Source organism: Psammomys obesus, unplaced genomic scaffold (assembly GCF_907164565.1).
Source record: "Psammomys obesus unplaced genomic scaffold, mPsaObe1.curated_primary_1811, whole genome shotgun sequence".
Classification (NCBI taxonomy): Eukaryota; Metazoa; Chordata; class Mammalia; order Rodentia; family Muridae; genus Psammomys; species Psammomys obesus.
This window is the reverse complement of record NW_026596109.1, coordinates 21,037,104-21,057,106: the sequence shown is the minus strand read 5'-3', so window position 1 is coordinate 21,057,106 and position 20,003 is coordinate 21,037,104. Positions and strand designations below refer to the sequence as shown.

At 45.2% G+C, this 20,003-nt stretch overlaps 1 protein-coding gene across 10 annotated transcripts in view; it reads left to right on the top strand.

Moving 5' to 3' along the window:
* The window catches only part of Bcl11a (BCL11 transcription factor A), an 89,911-nt gene extending 76,441 nt beyond the window's left edge, over positions 1 to 13,470 (top strand). For 4 of the 10 annotated variants that reach the window (XM_055629015.1, XM_055629013.1, XM_055629019.1 and 1 more), the window contains 2 exons: positions 3,360 to 5,382; positions 12,958 to 13,013. In XM_055629015.1, coding sequence (XP_055484990.1) covers positions 3,360 to 5,380 — 2,021 coding nt within the window. In that variant the 3' untranslated portion in view covers positions 5,381 to 5,382; positions 12,958 to 13,013. Of the gene's footprint in view, positions 1 to 3,359; positions 5,383 to 12,957 lie in introns of all 10 variants that reach the window. The other 6 variants (XM_055629022.1, XM_055629020.1, XM_055629018.1 and 3 more) reach the window with 3 other exon arrangements.
* The last annotated feature ends 6,533 nt before the right edge of the window (positions 13,471 to 20,003 follow it).

Here is a 20,003-nt window from a genome sequence, read left to right as displayed (position 1 = left end):
CACACACACACACACACACACACACACACACACACACACACACACACCCTTTAATTAAATCATACCTGGTAGTAATGAAAGTTTTCATGCCAGACCTGATAACTTATACCAGACTGTAGCTGCTTCAGCCATTTTAGACTCAACCATTCTTTAAAGGTCCTAGTTTTAATGCTTATTTCACATGTAGAAATCCCAAGACTGAGGGAAATGTCATGTTGGCCACCAAGTCACAAGCTAGGAAGTGACATTCAGGGTCCTGACACAGACCTCCTGGCTCTTTCAAATTGTGGTGCCTCAGTCACATGGCCTCCTCACATTGGTGACATGTTTAGAAATGGAGACCATTTCTTCTCATGAAATGAAATAAAATAAAAGTCAGTAGGTGGGGGTAACAGCTGGGTTTAACCCTTTCAGTGCCTTGAGTTTTTGTACTGGGGAGGAGCAGGGCACAGTTTATTGCTTTAAATCAAAACAATCCTGGTAAAAGCCCAATGAGGCTCTCAAAGTGAGAAGTTGATTTTCATCAGAGTAAATGAAGAATATTATTATATTTTACACATCAATAAATCAATGCAGCCCTAATTTTGCCATGCAGGAAATCAATTCTGGTCTTTCTAAACCATCAAAGATGTTATGAACAAAGTAATTTCACAAATTACGGCGAGTAACGCATTTATTGATGACTGCGGTTTAGGAGTTTAGAGTCTCTGAGCAGTGGAACTCGGTGCACGAGCCTGAGTGGAGTGAAACAGATCATATGGTGGAATTGCAGGGCATCGTTGGCTATTAGTGGACTGGTAATAATTACCAGTTTCAGAGCGGCTCTTTCCATGTAATCTTCAGCCTCAGTCGAGGCAGCCCTTCTCATTGACATCGTGATTACGCTAGCTGCCCTTATGATCTAGAAAATCTAGTTGATGGGAATACGAAAATGCGATAGTGAAAGCTGTGTGTTGTGAGCTCATTATAAGTTCAAAAGCCGTTTCCTCTGGCCCGCTGAACGAAGGGAAGGACAGCACTATAGTGCTAACGTTCTGCAGCACAGCCACATAACGGGCTCTGAAAAAGGAATTTTTAGGATGCAAAATAAAATGGAATTTCGCTAAGCCTCATGGGAAGCTCAGGGATGAGACTCTTTAGTGTGTACAGAATTTGGCTTTTATCAGGGACCTATGGCACATTTGAAACCGTCATTGCTAATTATGTGTCCATTCCCAGACCTTAAGAGATTATAAGGGTCAAATATGATCTTAAGGCATTTGGAGTGTTAAGGGTTTGCCTCAGCTGACAAGGCTCCTTCTTAGTTACCCGATTCTGATTGTCAGGCTAAATATATGATAATGACCCAGGCTTCTAGGGAGGCCAAGGGGAAAGCATGGAGGGTCGCAGTGTTTGGAGCCAGACTTTCTTTTCCTGACTATTTGGGACCCAAGTAATTGTTCAACAACAACAAGAAATTTATGAAAATACTCTCAATGAGGCTTTTTGTTTCCCTTTGAAGAGGCGGGTAATGTGATTCTAATGTCAGCATTTTCTTTCAAAATCTCTCTGCTTTCTTCCTCTCTCCACATTAGACAAATGTTTGAAACCTAATTTTGGTATCTTACCACCTAATCTTGTTAAGGAGATTTCCCCAGGAGTGGGCTATATTGAGTGAGATTATAAATGCATTGTAAAGTAAATTACAAGGTCAGGCCAGGAGTCCATTATTTAGACAGGCGCTTGAGCGAGGCTGGCTTGTTTTGGAATATGAGTGTTTGGGGCTCCCGAGAAGACCTTGGCAGCTTTTCTCTCTGACTTGCTAAATGGAGGAATCATATAATTGATGAATTCCTCATGCCCACTCCTTAGCTCCCTGGTGAATTTTGTCCCATTGAAAAGTTACTTAGAAATGCTAGCCATGGCTCACACAATTCTCCTAGCCTCATTTAGGGAGAAAGTGTATGTCTCCGTTATATTTTAAACCCTGACTTTTTTTTTTTTTTTCCAATCCCTGGGCCATTAGCTATTCTCGCCCTATCCCTTGGCCACTATCCCTTCTACCTTTTTAAGGCTGCAATTAGCTGGTAAACTCTTGGTTAGTTACTCCCTATGCCCCATATATGTGTATGCATATATAAACATATGTGAGAATATACATGAATATCAGAATAAATAAATATATATATGTATATTTATATCTCGGGAAAAAATGAATGATTTTTGTGAAGTCATGCTGGCCCTCTCTTTGCCAAAGTGGCATTTCCCACTCTCGGGTTCTTTTCAGTAACAGAGAAATAATGTGACTTAAGCAGGCCCCTCTCCAGACAGTTTGGCTACTGGCCAAGGAGTTGACTAGCTGCACTGTATCTTTCTGTTTCTCTCTCAACTGGAGCCGAGTCTCGGCCGAGGGCGCAGGATGTTGTATAATTTGGTTCACGTTGTTAGCCTCTCAAAATAATGAGGAGGAGGCTAGGGTAGCGTTGCTCGCCTGCCGCCTGTCATGGTGCTGGCTGCCTTCACTGCTCTTACGACCAGTGTGCCGGCTCTGCCGAGGTTGGCACCGGCCACTCCTAATTTCTCTTTTGCTGCACCGGGGCGAATGCTAAGGATTCAAGACAGCTTTTCAGTCAAATCAAAACTACATTTTTCTTTTGAGATTTTAATCACAACACCCCCTTGAGATTAAACATGGAGATCAGAAGATGTTAAGGACCCTAACACAGACTGGGGAAAGAGAACATTGCTACCTTCTTCGTGAAAACCTTTTTTTGGGGTCTCTGGTCATTTTAGCGATACCAGCAAATTATTGTGTTACCAGCTGAGAGGTGTTGGGCCAGAGAATTGTATGACCTTCCCTTTTTGCTACCTCTATGCCGTCGTTTGCCCTGTTGGAAAGTTCACCTACAGCCCACAGGAAAGTGGACCAAGACCGTAGGAGTCAGGGGGCAAAAGTTTCCCGGAGTGAAGTCAAGCTGATTCTGGCCTCGGCCTTCTCTCAGTACCCCATTTAACCATAGAGCCAGTGGCGCAGAGCTGAAAGGACACCCAGCAAATGGGACGGGGAAGTTGCGAAACCATTTGCTGAGGCCCCCAGAACCGAGTGCTGCCTTTAACAGAGCCTCACTTGGTCAAGGCTTCGCGCTTTGGGGCTTCACTGTGGAGTCCTTAGAACTGAGTAAAAGGTCAAGAAGACAGACTGAACAAGTACATGGTAGGCACCAGAGATGGAAGGCACCGTGTAGGCACCAGCGTAGATGGGCGAAGGCCGAGACTTGGGGGTGGGGCCGGGAGAGGTTGGGTGTTGGAACATGAATAAGCGATAGCTGACGCCCGCCTCGGTGATTAAACATTGATGTTGGTGTTGTGTTATTTTGCAGGTAAAGATGAGCCCAGCAGCTACACATGTACAACTTGCAAACAGCCATTCACCAGTGCATGGTTTCTCTTGCAACACGCACAGAACACTCACGGATTAAGAATCTACTTAGAAAGCGAACACGGAAGTCCCCTGACCCCGCGGGTTGGTATCCCTTCAGGACTAGGTGCAGAATGTCCTTCCCAGCCACCTCTCCATGGGATTCATATTGCAGACAATAACCCCTTTAACCTGCTAAGAATACCAGGATCAGTATCGAGAGAGGCTTCCGGCCTGGCCGAAGGGCGCTTTCCGCCCACCCCCCCCCTGTTTAGCCCACCACCGAGACATCACTTGGACCCCCACCGCATAGAGCGCCTGGGGGCGGAAGAGATGGCCCTGGCCACCCACCACCCGAGTGCCTTTGACAGGGTGCTGCGGTTGAATCCAATGGCCATGGAGCCTCCCGCCATGGATTTCTCTAGGAGACTTAGAGAGCTGGCAGGGAACACGTCTAGCCCACCGCTGTCCCCAGGCCGGCCCAGCCCTATGCAAAGGTTACTGCAGCCATTCCAGCCAGGTAGCAAGCCACCCTTCCTGGCGACGCCCCCCCTCCCTCCTCTGCAGTCCGCCCCTCCTCCCTCCCAGCCCCCGGTCAAGTCCAAGTCCTGTGAGTTCTGCGGCAAGACGTTCAAATTTCAGAGCAACCTGGTGGTGCACCGGCGCAGCCACACCGGCGAGAAGCCCTACAAGTGCAACCTCTGCGACCACGCGTGCACACAGGCCAGCAAGCTGAAGCGCCACATGAAGACGCACATGCACAAGGCGTCGCCCATGACCGTCAAGTCCGACGACGGCCTCTCCACCGCCAGCTCCCCGGAACCCGGCACCAGCGACCTGGTGGGCAGCGCCAGCAGTGCGCTCAAGTCAGTGGTGGCCAAGTTCAAGAGCGAGAACGACCCCAACCTGATCCCAGAGAACGGGGATGAGGAGGAAGAGGAGGACGACGAAGAAGAAGAGGAAGAGGAGGAAGAGGAGGAGGAGGAGCTGACGGAGAGCGAGAGGGTGGACTACGGCTTCGGGCTGAGCCTGGAGGCTGCGCGCCACCACGAGAACAGCTCTCGGGGCGCGGTGGTGGGCGTGGGCGACGAGGGCCGCGCACTGCCCGATGTCATGCAGGGCATGGTGCTCAGCTCCATGCAGCACTTCAGCGAGGCCTTCCACCAGGTCCTGGGCGAGAAGCATAAGCGCGGCCACCTGGCCGAGGCTGAGGGCCACAGGGACACTTGCGACGAAGACTCGGTGGCCGGCGAGTCGGACCGCATAGACGATGGCACTGTTAACGGTCGTGGCTGCTCCCCCGGCGAATCGGCTTCGGGGGGTCTGTCCAAAAAGCTGCTGCTGGGTAGCCCCAGCTCGCTGAGCCCCTTCTCCAAGCGCATCAAGCTGGAGAAGGAATTTGACCTGCCCCCGGCCGCGATGCCCAACACGGAGAACGTGTACTCGCAGTGGCTCGCTGGCTACGCGGCCTCCAGGCAGCTCAAAGATCCCTTCCTTAGCTTCGGAGACTCCAGACAATCGCCTTTTGCCTCCTCGTCAGAGCACTCCTCGGAGAATGGGAGCTTGCGCTTCTCCACGCCGCCCGGGGAGCTGGACGGAGGGATCTCGGGGCGCAGCGGCACGGGAAGTGGAGGGAGCACGCCCCATATTAGTGGTCCGGGCCCGGGCAGGCCCAGCTCAAAAGAGGGCAGACGCAGCGACACTTGTGAGTACTGTGGGAAAGTCTTCAAGAACTGTAGCAATCTCACTGTCCACAGGAGAAGCCACACGGGCGAAAGGCCTTATAAATGCGAGCTGTGCAACTATGCCTGTGCCCAGAGTAGCAAGCTCACCAGGCACATGAAAACGCATGGCCAGGTGGGGAAGGACGTTTACAAATGTGAAATTTGTAAGATGCCTTTTAGCGTGTACAGTACCCTGGAGAAACACATGAAAAAATGGCACAGTGATCGAGTGTTGAATAATGATATAAAAACCGAATAGAGGTATATTAATACCCCTCCCTCACTTCCACCTGATGCCCCCTTTTTTCACCCCTTCCCATTGTCCTCCAGCCCTACTCCCTGTAGGATTTTTTTCTAGTCCCATGTGATCAAACAAACAAACAAACAAACAACAGAAGTGACGGAAGCTAAGAATACGAATGAGTGCTTCTCACCAGCACCTGTTTTCTTTTTTTTTTTTTTCCTTTTTTTCTTCTTTTTTTTTTTCACTTTAAATTTCTTTATGTTCTCACCGTCTGAATGCATGATCTGCCTGGGGCAATACTATTGCATTTTACGCAAACTTTGAGCCTTTCTCTTGTGCAATAATTTACATGTTGTGTATGTTGTGTTTTTTCCCCCCTTGACTTAGACAGCATGTATGGTATGTTACGGCTATTTTAAATTGTCCCTAATTCATTATGAGCAAGCATGTTGCTGTTTCCAGTTCCGTTCTGAGAGTGTGAGAGAGGGAGGAAAAACAAACGATGCTGCATATTTCTGTAATCCGTATCATGTACAGCTTTATTTCATAACACGAGGAGGGAAGCAGTGTTCGGGTTAGCGAGCCCTCTACAGACAGAACAGATAGCGCTGGAAAGAAAGCATGTGCTATGTGTCTGTCTCTAAAGGGTCACGTGTATTAATTGCAGAGGGAAATAAAAAAGGCCTTGAATTGACAAATTAACAGAAAAACAGCAAGATTATCCTATCATTTGGTTTTAAAATGAGTGCCTTGGATCTATGAAAACCATGTTGATGGTTCTTTCTGCTTGTTATAAACTTGTAGCTTAATCCAGCATTGGGTGAGGTAATAAATTTTAGGACGTAGCATGTACTTCTCTGTTGTATTTCTCACAACAATGGCTACCTAAAGATATGACCTATTACGTCCTAGTTAATCATCATTTTCCCCTTTAACTTTGTGAACAAAAACTGATTCTCCCAGTATAAAAGCTGCTTTGCTCCTGGTGAGAGTGTAAAAAAAAAAAAAAAAAAAAAAAAAAAAGGGCTATTTTGCCTAAAGTTTTATTTATTTTTTAATGATTATCAAATTGACTGTGAAATGTGCAAGGGCCCTGGAATGTGGTGAAGCACATTAGCGAGGAGCTCACTTTATGATGACGCTTGTTTCAAAGGACACCTTTAACGAAACTCTGGCACCCAAAGAAACAGATCCAGGTCCACTTGGTTGTCGGATGGACAATCGAATGATAAACTTGAGACCTTTTAGACGATATTTAAAAGAGCAGGCTGACATGATTTGACAGAGAAAAACAGGAAATAGTAAGTGATTGGTTAGCACAACGTGGCACTGTGTGCCATTTTAAACCAGAAGCTGTATAAGCTAACAGTGATACAATGATGATTAACTAGGAGTCTGTAGGACTTACTTTTAATGTGACACTCTTCAAAAAGGAAGAGAAGGATCTTAAGAGCAGCAGCTTATATGTCTGTGCTCCCTAAAAGTTGTAATTCATTTCTTTTCCATACACTGTGTGCTATTTTGTTAACGTGGAAGAGGATTCATTGTCCTTATTTTATTTTTATTCTTTCTTTTTTCTATCTTCTTCTTCTTTTTTTTAAGCTAGCATCTGCCCCAGTTGGTGTTCAAATAGCACTTGACTCTACCTGTGACGCCTGTATCTTTACTCTAATCAGAGGTACAGAGGTTGAGTATAAAATAAACCTGCTCAGATAGGACAATTAAGTGCACTGTACAGTTTTCCCAGTTTACAGGTCTTTATTAAGGGAAAAGTTGCAAGAATGCTGAAAAAAAAATTGAACACAATCTCATTGATGAGCATTAAAAAAAAAAACTAAAAAAATTAAACACTTTGCCAGCCACTTACTTGACTAACGAGCTTACTCGCTTGGACGCAGCATTGCAAGCGCTGTGAATGGAAACAACTTAACGTAGAAATGAATGATGGTTTCGCTTCTACAGTGCAAGAATTTTTGTACAAAACTTTTTTAAGTACAAATGTTAAGAAAAAAAATTTTTAAAAAGACACTTCATTCTGTTTAGGGGGAAACAGCATTTTAGGGTTTCATTGTCTTGGTGGTGTTACAAGACCTGTTATCCATTTAAAAATGGTAGTGGAAATTCTATGCCTTGGATCACACACCGCTCTTCAGGTTGTAAAAAACATACATGGGGAAAGGTTTAAGATTATATAGTACTTAAATATAGGAAAATGCACACTCATGTTGATTCCTATGCTAAAACACATTTATGGTCTTTTTTCTGTATTTCTAGAATGGTATTTGAATTAAATGTTCATCTAGTGTTAGGCACTATAGTATTTATATTGAAGCTTGTATTTTTAACTGTTGCTTGTTCTCTTAAAAGGTATCAATGTACCTTTTTGGTAGTAGAAAAAAAAAAGACAGGCTGCCACAGTATATTTTTTTAATTTGGCAGGATAATATAGTGCAAATTATTTGTATGCTGAGAGAGAGAGAGAGAGAGAGAGAGCGAGAGAGAGAGAGAGAGAGGTGACATTGTACAGAGAAGCCATATAATGGCGGTTTGGGGAGCCTGCTAGAATGTCACATGATGGCTGTCATAGGGGTTGTACATATCCTTTTTGTCCCTTTTTCCTGCTGCCATGCTGTATGCAGTACTGCAAGCTAATAGCGTTGGTTTGTTATGTAGTGTGCTTTTGTCCCTCTTCCCTATCACCCTACATCCCAGCATCTTTACCTTCATATGCAGTAAAAGAATGAAAGAAAGAAAAAAAAAGGAAAAAAAAACAACAATGTTTTGCAGTTTTTTTCATTGCCAAAAACTAAATGGTGCTTTATATTTAGATTGGAAAGAATTTCATATGCAAAGCATATTAAAGAGAAAGCCCGCTTTAGTCAATACTTTTTTGTAAATGGCAATGCAGAATATTTTGTTATTGGCCTTTTCTATTCCTGTAATGAAAGCTGTTTGTCGTAACTTGAAATTTTATCTTTTACTATGGGAGTCACTATTTATTATTGCTTATATGCCCTGTTCAAAACGGAGGCACTTAATTTGATCTTTTATTTTTCTCTGTTTTTATTTTTTTTTATTTGGATGACCAAAGGTCATTGCAACCTGGCTTTTTACTGTATTTGTTTCTGGTCTTTGTTAAGTTCTATTGGAAAAACCACTGTCTGTGTTTTTTTGGCAGTTGTCTGCATTAACCTGTTCATACACCCATTTTGTCCCTTTATTGAAAAAAATAAAAAAATTAAAGTACAATGTAAGCTTCTTGTGTCCTCATTTGACACACTCTGTAAATTACTTTCAACAAAATAACAGGTTTTGAGAGAAGGCCAGTCAGTCTTTTTCAGGATTATTTCTATGGGCGTTTTGATGTGTGTATTAAACCCTAAAGGAGCATAAAGTACTTGCTATATTAAAATAGACATACCTCAAGCCATGGAAATAGTTTTAGGCATGTATAGCTTTAGGTCAATTGGAAGGTGATTTCTGTGTACTGTTCAGAACTTCTCTTTGTTCTTAGCAGAGTCCAGTAGGGACACCAGAACCGGGAGCAGCCCCTCAGTTACTTCCCTTGGGCTTTCTGCTGTGCTTGTTGTGTCTAAAAGTCCTTTCTGTTCTTCCATTATTTCCCCATCCTGGAGTGTGCCGCCAAAAAGGGTCCTTGAGCAAATGGCTCTTTACTGTACATAATGACCTTTCCTCATGCCGAAAGTGACCCTTCTCCTCAACCCTAAAAAATCCAAAGCAAAGGCAGCAAATCTATCAGATCTGTTAAATAATAATAATATTAAATAATAATGATGATGATGAGAGGAGGAGAAAGCGAAAACCAGCAACCAAGGGTGGCCAGACCTAGCCCAGTCTCTGGAAGCCACTATTGAGCTCCTAAGATGCATCATGGTTTGCTTAGTGATTCTGAAATCCTATGTCTGTACATGCTGCAGATTGACACACACACACACACACACACACACACACACACACGGTGGAAAAGCACGGTAGAGAGATGACCCTTAGATTAATTATCTTTTCATATTCTGCAGTGGCTTGAGAGGCAGGCTAGGTCTGTTTAAACCCTCTCCTTGGAGACCTGTGCTGTCAGTTTTCCAGCCTCTACATGTTGCGGCATCAGTTTGCTTTGTTATATAGCACGTGCCTCTGTGGTGCCTCTGTGGTGCCTCTGTGGTGCCTCTGTGGTGCCGGCTCCCTGTTCCCAGTGCACATGACTGGGTCCCACACTCTTCTTATTTTTGTAAAAACCCAAACAAAAGTTGTTCTGTTGTCTTCTTGTGGTAGCATTTTTGTTCCATAGTTCCTTCCCCCTGGTGGCTGTTTGAGTGGCCTTTCCATGTGATGCCTTTTATCCAAGACCAGGAGAGTTTTATCTTTTTAAGTAGAGAGAAAGTAAGGCATTTGGCTTATTTATTTATTTATTTATTTATTTATTTATTTATTTATTTATTTATTTATTAAGTCAGTTTGAGTGGGAAAGAGGACTTCCCTGAGGAGTCTGGAGGTTTACTGCATGGGTGCTGAAATGGGGTGGGATCAGGCACCTTGGAGAAGCTGGTGTTTGGTTAGCGAACTGAGGAAAGATTCCTGTGTTTTCGGTTGGGTGCCAAACTAATTCCAAAACAAATAGAAATAGTTCCCCGTGCCTTGTCACTTACAGATGGTGGTGGCGTTTGCTTCCCCACATTAAACATCCATGCAGCTTCTGTGTGCCCCACTGTGCTTTCAAGGAGAGCTGAGAGTGCAGTTGGGTAGATTTTATATACAGTACTTATTTTAATTCCTCACTATATGATGCTGTTAGTGTAATTAGATTTTGCATCCTGACAGACAGAATTAATGGTGGATACAGTATTCTTATAGGTTGAGATATCTTAAATCAATCTGGGAACGGGGAGGGGTGCAAATATCTGGTGATAAATCACAGATTATGTTTGATTTACACGGTCCCAAAGTTAAATAAATTTGTTGGGAGACAGCTTCTTCAGATTCCTCCTTCTTCTGACTTATTGCAACCTTCTGATAAATGCTATTTCTGAAGCTTAGCAAGCAATAGGGGCATGAAAACTTTAACACCAAGAATAGAACTTCTACGTGACATTTTCTATCCTGAACCCAAACATTTTAAATTGTACTAGAAAGGAATCTGAAAAAAAGTTCCCACCATAACATGAATTACTGATAGTTTTTAAAATGAGGAAGTGTAAAGAATGTTTGCTGTGACTGAGAATTCTCAGTTAAGTTTCTGTAAGTCTTGACATACCGGTAGAATGTACCTGAACTGATACCTAAGATGCTCCAAAGGGAATTAACAACAGCAATAACAACAACAAGCAATGCTATTATTGCAGATTTTAATCCCTAAATGTTTCCAGCGTGACCATGTCTTTCCTGAGACCATTTGCTATCCTCTCACTTAGGATCTTCAGAAAAACTGAATCCAACACGTTTTAAAGGTTGCTGAGAAGTGGGTGAACATGGTACTTCTTGTGTACCAGCCGTGGCAGGAAGTGTGAAGTAGCTGATTTTCCCCCAGGGCGTTCTGTGGATGAAACTGTTTATTTAAATACCATTTTTGTATATGCAACGAGTCCATATTGTATATATTCATAATGGTCGAAGTGAGAACTCAAGGAAGTGGCAGAGCGAGGGGTGGACTAGACAACATTCCAACTGGAAAACTAAGGAGGCCAGGCGGCTTATTCGCAGGCCCCGGCTGAAAGGCGCCGGGAAAGCGGGAAGGCCCTGGGCTGCTCTTGACCTCCGGCACTGTACCCTGAGAGTCAGGGCACAAACACAGTGTTGCCTGGTTTACTCCACCCACGCTAGCGTGGCTGCTGATGACTGTGGACCTCATGGAGGGACTCCACTGTCACCTGGCAGAGCACGCACAGGATTTTTTTTTAAGGTCGTGGGGATTTCGCTACAATTGGCAGTGTTCTTTCAACCTGCTTGAGGGATTATTTTTTTGAGAGAGTGCTAACGTTGAAAAGGCCTGGTCCCCGCTCAGTATCTTCCCAAGCATCTCCTGAAGCTTTCCCAGAACTTTTTTTTTTAAAGAAACAGACACTAGAACACGTAGGCTGTGTTCCAGGGCTGCTACCCCACTGGGCTGTAGAGGTGGGTGCTTGGCCATTCACATTTGCTTTCTTGCATCTCATTATTCTGTTAGCCCACAGTTGTTCACTACAGCACAGGCCTTTGGGGAAGGAGTCAGGCCTGATTCTAATTCCCTGGGTCAGCTGTCCTGGGATCATCATATTTTTCCTTCCTTCCCTCCTTCCCAAATGGGAAAGGAGCCGATACAGCTCCCAAGGGTCATTGTACTTAAGTAACCGAACTTGGCTGAGCACAATTCAATGATTGATCCTTTCTCTCACACGGCAAAAATCTATGTAGACACATGAATCTACCACGTTTTTCATAGACACAATAAAAAAAAAAAAAGGCAAATTAAAGTTTTCCTAACATTAGTTCTAACGCAGGAGCCCCCAGACCCCTAGGGGGCTGGGTGTGTTTGAAGTAACCAGGAATATGGCACATGCCTGTGCTGTGCTTAGTCTGTTAGGGCCTTAGATATAAGCAGCAGGTCAGACGGGGATCTGGAGGGGCATCCGCGGGAAAGGCCTCCAGGGCAGTGCTAGCACTGAGCAAGCAATGGGATTCCCCAGAGCCCACCTGGTCACAGCAGGCCCCTCAGTCCAGGTCTCCGCTGCTCAGGGGGGGTATGTGGGAACACAGCTGAGCTCCAGACCCCAGGCCTCCTGCCTCATGGAGTCAGGGGAGAGGAGGCCCCAGGCCCCTGCTTCAGGTCACCATGGCAACGAGGCCTGGAATGGCACGGTGGTAGCCTTCCTCCCTGCACATCTGGACTCTCAGGCACTGCTTCAAGTCAATGCCCACAGCAAAGGGGGAAGCTGGAGGAACATCGCCACTCCTCTTCCTCTGCCACTGCCTTTCCTGTGACACACACACACACACACACACACACACACACACAATGACAAAACAAATAAAATCCCTGCACGTTTGAAAGAAACTACAGGCAGTTCGGGTGCAATTTGAGGGCCACTCTTTGGGTTCTGGTTTTCTCCTCGGAGATCTGTTCACCTCTTGTAAATCGTTGGCTGCTTTGGCGTTGGACTTGATGACATTTCATGTTTTTGTTGAGCTGCTTTTACATCAGTTTTTGATTTCTGTTTCTTTATAATTTTATTATCATTTTAAGAAAATGTCTCCCTTCCCTCCCCCTCTCCCTCCACCCTTGACCAAAGGACTGTTTGCCGCTAAGCTTTCTCAGTTACGAGGAAGAGAGTTTCCCTTCAGGTGTGTCCCAAGTTTAGCAGGGCTCACATGTGATGGGGTAGGGAGTCTGGGTCCTTCTGGGGACACGGCAGGGGGCGTGGGAAAGCACCTTAGACTGAGGGTATCCAGGGAGGGGATGTTACGTTTGAGATCATGCCAGTGGCTCACCCTGTGGTCGATTTAAGTCATAATTGTGAAAAGCTTAGCGAGAGAACGGAGAATCACCAGGCCAAGTGACACCTGTACTTTTTTTCCTTCCTCTGTCTCCAACCTCTTTCCAGGTTCTTCACACACCCCCATTCGGCGTAGTACCCAGAGAGCTCAAGATGTGTGGCAGTTTTCGGATGGAAGCTCACGAGCCCTTAAGTTCTGAGAAACTTTGAAGCCCCCAGGGGCGGGGCGGACATGTGTCGCCCAGCCGACGACGTCAGCGTGGTCCGTCATCCTGCTAGTTTGTGATGTTTTCTGACAGTAGCCTCCAAGAAGCCGTTTGTGCGAAGACAAGAGTCCTGCCGAGTCCTCCCAGCCTGGGCCTGCAGTGCCATTTTATTTATATTTTTTAATAAAAAGTAAAAGCAAAAAAACAGACCCACATTGAAACAGTGAATCCGTCCCATTCAGAGGGCCCCCGGACTGTCGCTGTCAGAGCGATGTCCCAACCCTTTTGAAACCAGCCAACCTAACTACCCGTATTGTGAAAATGAGCATGAGCCCCGAACCCCTCGTTTCTATACATTCTATGTTGTCTTTTAAAAAGTGTGCTTAACATTGACATAATAAATGTTGGAGCTTTAGGCCGTGTGTGCTTGTTCTTTAATTTTTAATGCTGGTAGACAATGTCGCTGCTTCGGGCTTTGTATTTGTGTGCCTGTTTCCTACAGAAGCTCATGGGGTGGGCCGGAGGACCGGACTCAAGGGATGGGTAGGAGATGTAGAAAAGGAAATAGGCTTTTGCTTATCAGATGGCATACATTTTCAAAGAGAATAAAAATGCGAAACTAGGGAATAAATCATAGCAATATCATAATTAATGTAGTAGTGTTGCTGTTTATTAATGCTGACGTGTGGTTTTCCTGTCTGACTTATAATCTGCATGCCATTAAATGATGCATAAATATGGCACACTGAATCCCCTTTCCCAAACATATGCTTTTGGTGGCTACCGTGCAGGATCTGAATGTGTCTGTCATGTAGCTGAAGAAAGACAACATTGCCGGATGGGCGGCAAATGTCAGGAGTTGCTTATGAAATACTCTGCTATTAGGATCTCAAGAGTCCAGCAAATAGGTCTTAATACAGACAAACAAGCATGAGTCTCTCTAACTCTTGCATCACAAAATTTAGGAAAGATTTTACCAAGGGGATGTCATTGCCGCAGCACAGAGGTACCCACCAGAGCAGACCATTGCTGCCATGAGTGTCTCATATTTTAAAGACCAGTGACACCAGTGAGCTCTAAAGAAGGGTGCTAAACTCAGCAAGAACTTTTCTCAGTCTGGTATTTTCCACTGTCTACAGACCCAGAAGAGAATTAGAAACAATATGGCATATTAAAATAGGCTCATAAATAATAGATCTCAGACACCTGTGCATTTCAAATTTACATATTGGCTGTGAACCTAAGTGGAAAATCTTACCCATTTACCCTCTGGCGAGATTACCTAACCTAGTGAAAAGATAGCAAAATAATTGGCACCTGGATTCCTTCCTGCCTCTTCATCATAAATAATAGTGCCCTGGTTTATTCTTTTGTGCAGTACTTTAATGTGTGCATTGTATCATCTGCTTCTCGATGGGATAGAGCCCACAGCTTCCAGTGTGGAGGAGACCAGGGCTCCACACGGCTAACAATTCCTAAGCCCGTGTTGGGAAGAGGTTTCTGAACCAGAGCTGATGCTACTATATTCTGTTCAGTTATAACCGAAGGTAACCGAAGCAACACCTAAGAGCTTCTGCTGTTAGCACACAGACTTTACAGGCTCACCCATGTGTGTGTTTCCACATACAGAAACCAAGGGTGCCCACTGATGGAGCCGGGCTCCTCCTTGTCATCCCCTCTCTGGGCCTCTTCCATGACAAATAAATAACTCTGATCACACACATCTCTTTGGTGAGCTTTTGAGTGTTCCTAGGGCAGACAAGAAGTTATATCCAAGAGAAAGCTCCCTTCTGTGCCACACTCTGACTTGGTCAGCAGTACACCCACAGGGGATTCAGTGGCCGGCCTCTCCTAGGTGAGCTAGCCCATACCTAGAAAGAGTGGTTCCTCCTCCACCGGGAGAAGCACTGTGCGACCTGACAGGCTGCAGCCTTGAGAACTGTGCTGGGCACTCTTCACACTTTCAGATCTGCTGTCTCCATCCCCACCCCTCTTATTTGTTCTAAGACTGTGGTTAAATGAACAGGTAGCTTCAGAGTGGTTTTGTTGGGAGTGAGCGAACCAAAGTGAGTAAAGCAAATCTTTTTCTCCTTTGGAGAAGAAAGACCCTCTGCTAAAAATACACAAAACCCTCCATACTTTTGCTCACACCTTCTTCAGTTGCAAGAAAATGAAAATTCCGTATAGGGTTCATTGCAAAAGGGTGTGATGCTAGGTGTAGAAGTTTTGAAGTCTCACCTGGGACTGATGGTTTCGGAAGTCATCTTGCTGTGTGATATAGGTCAAGGTCATGGTTCTGTGGGGATGGCGGAAGCTGGGAAGAGACTGAAAAATCAGACCGGGGTCCTCACTGTGTCCTCTCCAGGGACTTCAAATTGCAGAGAGATTAATTGGCTGCCCAGAATGCACTTCTCACACATTAGAGGACAGAGCATTGGCTACTTGAATGGTGGGGACCAGATACATACTCATCACTCATACCCTCTTCTAGACTCTGGTCTAAGTATATTATGAGTTTTGTCATCTGTACAAACGTCACACATACAAAAGTCAGTAAGACCTTGGGGTCTGTGATGGCAGAGAGCCAATTGGAGTGCTTATAGTACCAGCCTGTTAACTATGAGCAGTGCCTGAGAAATAAGTACCAAAACCCAGTGATGGTCTGATGAAAGACCTTGATCAAGGAGTACAAACTTGGCTTCTACTGAGCTTACACTGAGTGCCCAAACCTTGGCAGGACATGTCCTTTCACCTACACTTGGCAATTTTTAGAGCCTCTGAACTACCCAGGTCCTTCCAGTCAATGGTCAGGATACCTTTCAGGCCTTATCTGTCTGTCTGTCTGTCTATCTATCTATCTATCTATCTATCTATCTATCTATCTATCTATCTATCGTTAGGGAATAGCATCAATCTGAAGAAGCTGACTACTAATATTATTATGGGTTTTTAAGCCTCAGTAAAATAATATTCATTCCTATAAAAAATGTTCCCCACACTGAGTTTGGTGGTGCATACCTTTAATCCCAGCACTCAGGAGGCAGAGGAGGTGGATCTCTGTGAGTTCGAGGCCAGCCTGGCCTACAGAGAGATCCTAGGACAGACAGGCATATACACAGAGAGATCCTGTCCTGAAAAACAAACAAAATTCCCACCAAATCACTGTCTGAACTGTAGCGCTCGGTTCTGACCAGGTTTTCCATGCTTCATAGGCTACTGTTTTTCTGCAGTATCCGACCCAGGGTCTAATGTGAGGGCCACAGACTTGAGGGATTCTTTGCCTGGTAGAAATTCACCTCTTTACGTGCTGCAACACACATACCTGCCTTCTTCAAAAACTCACTCTGCCCAAGAGAAACAGCATCACACTTCTTGCCTCTGTGCCCACAGCGGAGATACCACTGTTGAGCTTGCTCTCTTCTGGTTTTACACAAACTGGAGAATGCACTTCCAGAAGAGTCCAGAGGCAGGGATTACATCCCTACTGCCTCAGTGTGAATCAGGATTCGTTACTATTACCACCTTGCCTTTTCTTTAGTTCCGTGTTTGCCCCTTCTACAGAAGGCCTATAGAACACTTTCATGTACACGAAAATAAATTTTCCTCCTGGTGGTATAAATTCAGTGTAAAAAGAAGAGACTAAAGCCGAAAGAAACCATAGTGATTATTCATGCTACAGACGGGACAAGAGGCCTGAAAATGAAGGAAGAGCCTACATCACATGGTGTTCAGCACAGTCATTGCCAAACTGGAAAGCACAGTGTCTTAGCGGATGAGCTGGAACTGGAATCCAAGGAGCTCAGCTCTTGTGCAAAGGGATTCAAGTGACAGATCTCGCCCTTTGACCTGCTAAATACAGAGACCTGGGTGGCAGGAAAAAAGGTGCGCCTCAGAAGGAAGGCAGGAAAAAATAAAAAAGGCTTGATTCGTGGCGCCAGCCCTAGCGGTGAGCATGTATGCCTGCCCCGTGCTTCAGAGTTACTATGTAGTGTCTGTAATTGGATAGAATGCTCGAGCCACTTCCTGGAAGGGTTCTTGAATCTACACCTCCAGTGGTAGAAAGAAATGTATGGACCTGCATTGCCGAGAGATGGCTTTTAAAGTTAAAAGGGCATACAAAAGCCACTCATCAAACCAAAGTCATTGCAAATGACAAATTGATTTCATAATCTGTTCCATTCTCTGGACTGGATTTAAGAGAAACATCCACTCGATTTGAATTTTAAGGCTGCACCACATCCTGCTAGGAATCCAAAGGGCCAATAGTGTGTCTTGAATCTTGTTACTGGGGGATATTGAATTTGGACTGTAGAGGTGTTGAAGTGGGATGGCTTGCAGGGCGGGCCTACAGTGCCGGGCCTCTTGCCTCTCTATTCATGCTGTCCTTTCTTCCCCTGGGCATGATAAAGCCTTCTTCTTCTCTTTGCATCAGGGCCCTGGCTCTGCCAGCCTCTCCCTTACTTCACTCTGGCGTTCAGCTCTTCTATCGTGTCCCTTCTTGACCGGGAGAGGACACGGGTTGACTCGGAGCGTCTGAGGGCAAGGGCTTACCTCTTCTCCCGCCCTGAGGGACGTGGATGCCACTTCGTGGTTGTGCAAGCAGGCAGCTCCTGCTGCCCTCTCTGGATTTCTGTCATGTCTTGTCGGAGAACCGGCAGAGAGGTGTGTGCAGATCATCAGCCTTCCTTTGTGTTCGAGGAGTTGCAGTGGCTCGTGTCCCTGTTCATGTGTGTGGCCGCGTGTGTAGGTACGTGCGTGCACATTCGTGTGGAGGCCAGAGTTGATGCTGAGGGCCTGCTCTTCGGAGGTAGACTCTCACTGAACTGGACAACTCAGTCCAGGCTGAGTGGCCAGTGAGCCCAGGAATCTCATTGGCTCTGATTTCCTAATGCTGGAGTTGTAAATTCATGCTGCCGTACCCTCCTTTATGTGGGTGTTTATCTATTAGCCCCCCAAGCCCCCCACTTTAAAACTTCTCGTCTCTCCCTCTGCATGTTGGCTCATAGTATTGCTCTTATCCAGGAGTTTTGTCCACTTTTGTAACACCAAGACTTACGCATCATATTTTAAAGAACGACAGTGGTAATTAGAATTAAAATGGCCTTGCTTTGAAGGCCTTGGTTCTGTTTACTTCCTGTGATGAGTGCATGTCTTCCCACCCCCACCTGAGAGGACCGCTTTGGTTCTGTGAAGCTTATCTAAGAATGGACTCGCGAACCTTCTTCACGTGCAGCAGGGCTCGCGCATTTGTTCAATCAACAAATATTTATTGCATCTCTGTTATAGGCAACCGGCTGAGGAAAGTGCTGGGGAAGGGACACAAAGAGGTAAAAGGCACAGCCATTGCCCGTCAGAAATTGCCACCAGTGGAGAATTAAATTAATTAGAATCCCACTAAATAACTGGTCTCAGTTAAGCTGATGTGGTGAGAACAGTGGGCCTTTTAAAATGCTAATATATAATTCACTTTGCCAACGTAGACAGCAGTACCAGGGGAGGGGTTTTAGCACTGCGGGCTGAATGAGAATGCCATTCTTTATGTAGCATCATTGGCCTGCGTACTTACAAACTGCCTTAAAAGGGCAGAGATGGGTATATATTGATGTCTCCTCATGTAGCTGGCCCAGTCTTGCTTATAAATACTAACACCACATAATTTAGAAAGGAAGTAGTAATGGGGACATAGTATTTGTCCTGCAATCAAAGATAAGGGGTGAGATCTGGGTATTTTAATCCACCAGGCTGTCCTGTAACGGATTGCCTGCTGCTAATACATTCTAATGGAAAATGACAAAGATGTCGGTATTTCTCCCATGTCCAGTGGTAGAATATCTCTCAGAATACCCACACACATAAAGCATCTCCAGCAACCCCCCAGCATGCCAGTGGTGTCCCAGTCACTAGACGAACAATGAGAAGGCACGGGGCCAGTGCTGACAGTGTCACAGTCAGTGCTGTTCTGTGGGTAAGATTGTAAGAATAAAAACATGTAATGACGGAGGATGCTGGTGTTGTTAACTCATAAACAAGGGGCGACAACTAGAGAAATGCAGAGGAAGGCCGTTTTCTCAGAGAAGCAGAAATGGAGAATTTTAGTGGTCCTCAGAAACAGGCTAGGATTTTGGCGATAAGTAGAAAACTTTGACGGCCATGATTCGACCAGTGAGGCTGGTAGAGGCTCATACGTGAAATGCTAGAACATAATGTTGGAAACCAAGTTGGGACTGTATTTTAGAGGTCTTTTATAAAAGACCAAGGCTGAAGAGCTTGTATTTTTGTCTTATAGCCAATACATTAAAAAAAAAAAAGTATGGTCAGTAAATGCTTTTTCAGAACCATGTCCACAGTCAAGCTGAAGGGATTGCAAAGCAAGATGTCAAATGGACTGAAAGGGACTCAAAAGGAATAATGTGACCAAGAGGAGGCCAGCTCCCAAAGACATGGCCAGTCACATCATTCTGCCTCTGCTGTGGGCACAGCACTCGGATCAAATTATTCAATCATCTTTTCCAGCGAGCATTCTTTATGGTCCGTCTAAATTTCCCATTTGTACTTGTCTAGATCCATCCCACGCTGTCCCTTAGAACCGCCCAAAAGTCTACCTTACTGATGGACCCTGTTGAGAAGCCCGTGTGAATAAGAGCTTAAAGACACAGACAGGCCAGCCAGCTCCTGGAGGGACTATTTTCACACACAGAAGGCACCGTTTCTCATCAAGCACTTAACCCTTTAGCATTAACACAATGACAAATCCAAACCAGAAAAAGAACAGGAAGCCGAAAGGCTTCTGTAGGTCAGCAGACTCCGATAGTCGTGAAGGTAAAGGTTTAAAAATGATTCAGGGCGCTCCAAGAATCAAAGGATTCTCCAGTTTACGGAATTTGTGTTGGGTTGCTTTTTTGTTAGCAACACTTGTCAGGACAAGCTGTGCTCAATACCATTCTCTTG